The sequence below is a fragment of the Crocuta crocuta genome, unplaced genomic scaffold (genome assembly GCF_008692635.1).
Source record: "Crocuta crocuta isolate KB4526 unplaced genomic scaffold, BGI_CrCroc_1.0 scaffold114, whole genome shotgun sequence".
NCBI classification, from domain to species: Eukaryota; Metazoa; Chordata; class Mammalia; order Carnivora; family Hyaenidae; genus Crocuta; species Crocuta crocuta.
The window spans coordinates 233,659-235,427 of record NW_027530000.1 but is presented as its reverse complement, the minus strand read 5'-3'; the positions used below and the strand labels follow the sequence as shown (position 1 = coordinate 235,427).

At 69.9% G+C, this 1,769-nt stretch overlaps 1 protein-coding gene across 1 annotated transcript in view; it reads right to left on the bottom strand.

The window, feature by feature from the left end:
• The window catches only part of ULK1 (unc-51 like autophagy activating kinase 1), a 34,084-nt gene that overhangs the window by 2,606 nt on the left and 29,709 nt on the right, over positions 1–1,769 (bottom strand). Inside the window, exons 28-32 of the mRNA XM_077763605.1 lie at positions 1,423–1,548; positions 1,182–1,325; positions 602–795; positions 348–520; positions 140–258 (exon numbers count right to left, since the gene is read on the bottom strand). Coding sequence (XP_077619731.1) covers positions 140–258; positions 348–520; positions 602–795; positions 1,182–1,325; positions 1,423–1,548 — 756 coding nt within the window. The remainder of the gene's footprint in view (positions 1–139; positions 259–347; positions 521–601; positions 796–1,181; positions 1,326–1,422; positions 1,549–1,769) is intronic.

The window sequence follows — 1,769 nt, the reverse complement described above, 5'->3', positions numbered from 1 at the left end:
TCCACCCCCCCCCCCCCCTGCTGCTCCCAGGTGACCCCACCCCTGCCTGGCTTCTCTGCCCAGGGATCCCCGCTGGTCCCCCCCGACCTGCGCACACCCCGTCTCCGGCCTCCAGTGCTCTCGGGGGCACGGCGCTCACCCTGCTTCACAGTGGACGACAGGCACAGCTTGCCGGCCCGAATCTGGTCAATGGCGGTCTGCAGGCCCGAGGACAGCAGTTCGGCCACCTTCAGGTAGAGCACCAGCTGCTCTGCGAAGCTAGAAGGCGGCACCCACATCAGGTGGCTCGGAGCCCCACGAGACCCACCTCCCCACTGCCCCCCCCGGGGCCCCTGGGGCACACCCACCCCCATTCCCGGCTCAGCAGGCTGATCTGGTCGGCCACCACACTCTCCTGTAGCTGCACGTCCGGGCCCCCGGTGGCCTCGCCGGCACTGCCCCTCAGGGCCGCGATCTCCAGGACGTGCTGGACGAAGACGAGAGTGAAGCGCAGGCCGTGCAGGATCTCCGTGTGCTCTTGCTGGGGGGGAAGCGGGCAGCTGAGGGGGGGCTGCGCCTGCCCCACCCCTGCCCCCCGTGGGCCTGCCACCGCGGGGCTCACCTCCATCAGCGTCTCCTCAGGGAGGTCGGGGGCCTCGAAGGTCACAGCCCCCTCCAGGTTGGCGGTGACAGGGTCAGCAAAGCTGCGGCAGTGGCCAGGGGCCGGGACCTCGGGTGCCGCCTCACTACAGGTGCTGGGAGCCAGGTGACGGGCTGAGGAGGAGCCGGCTGAGCCGACGGAGCCGGAGGAGCCCACTGCGGGGAGAGGGCCGGGGCACAGCAGCCCCACCTCTGCTGTGACACCCCCACATGCAGGACGTGCTCCCCACAACAGACCCTTCCCCAACCTCGGCTGGGCGCCCCTCCCTCCGGCTGGCTGGCCTCGGTTTGCATCCAGAAGCTCCATCCAGCCCGGCTCCTGCCCCAGTGCAGGTGGGCCCCTCCAGTCCAAGAGCCAGGGCTGTGGGCATGTCTGTGTGGCCCGGATTAGCGCCCAGGGCGGCCGCAAAGACAGGTGCTGTGGGCGTTATCCCCGCCCTGCATGTGAGGACGATAGCACCTCAGTCTTCCTGACCCATCCTGACGCAGCCGCCTGTGCCACTTACCCCCTGCAGCCTGGAGGAGCACCACGCGGCCCTCACCTGAGAACATCCTGGCCCGGGGGCCCTGGGGCGGCGTGGTCCCACTTGGGGGCGAGCCCACGGTAAACACCACGGGAGACGGGCTGCTGGCCCCCCCAGCGCGGGCTCCGGGGTGCAGGGTCCCTCCGAGGCCAGCAGAGGGCGCTGCAAGAGAGAAGAGGAGCTCAGGGGGGGCCCAGCTGCCAGCACCCTGCAGGGACCCCACCCCCACCCCCACCCAGGGTAGCCCCCAGCCGCCCACCGATCTCCATAGGCTTCTCCTGCAGGCTGTCCGTGCTCCCCGAGTCAGGGGCCTGGGTCCCAAATGCAGCCTTAAGGAGCAGATCAGTGAGACGCCCGGTACTGAGGGACCTGTGGGTCGGGGAGCAGTGGCGATCAGCCTGTGGGTCCCTGCCCAGCCGGGGCCCCTGCGCACGCGCCTGCAGCAGCCCGAGGGAGGCAGTGTCCCCCACTGGTTGGACAAGCAGAGTTGAGGCTCAGAAAGCAGAGTTGAGGCTCAGAAAGGGTCGCCAAGGGAGGAGGTGCAGAGTGGGCCCCTCCTCACATACAGGCCTCTCCTTCTGCCCCAGGGAGAATGAGACGCGGGGG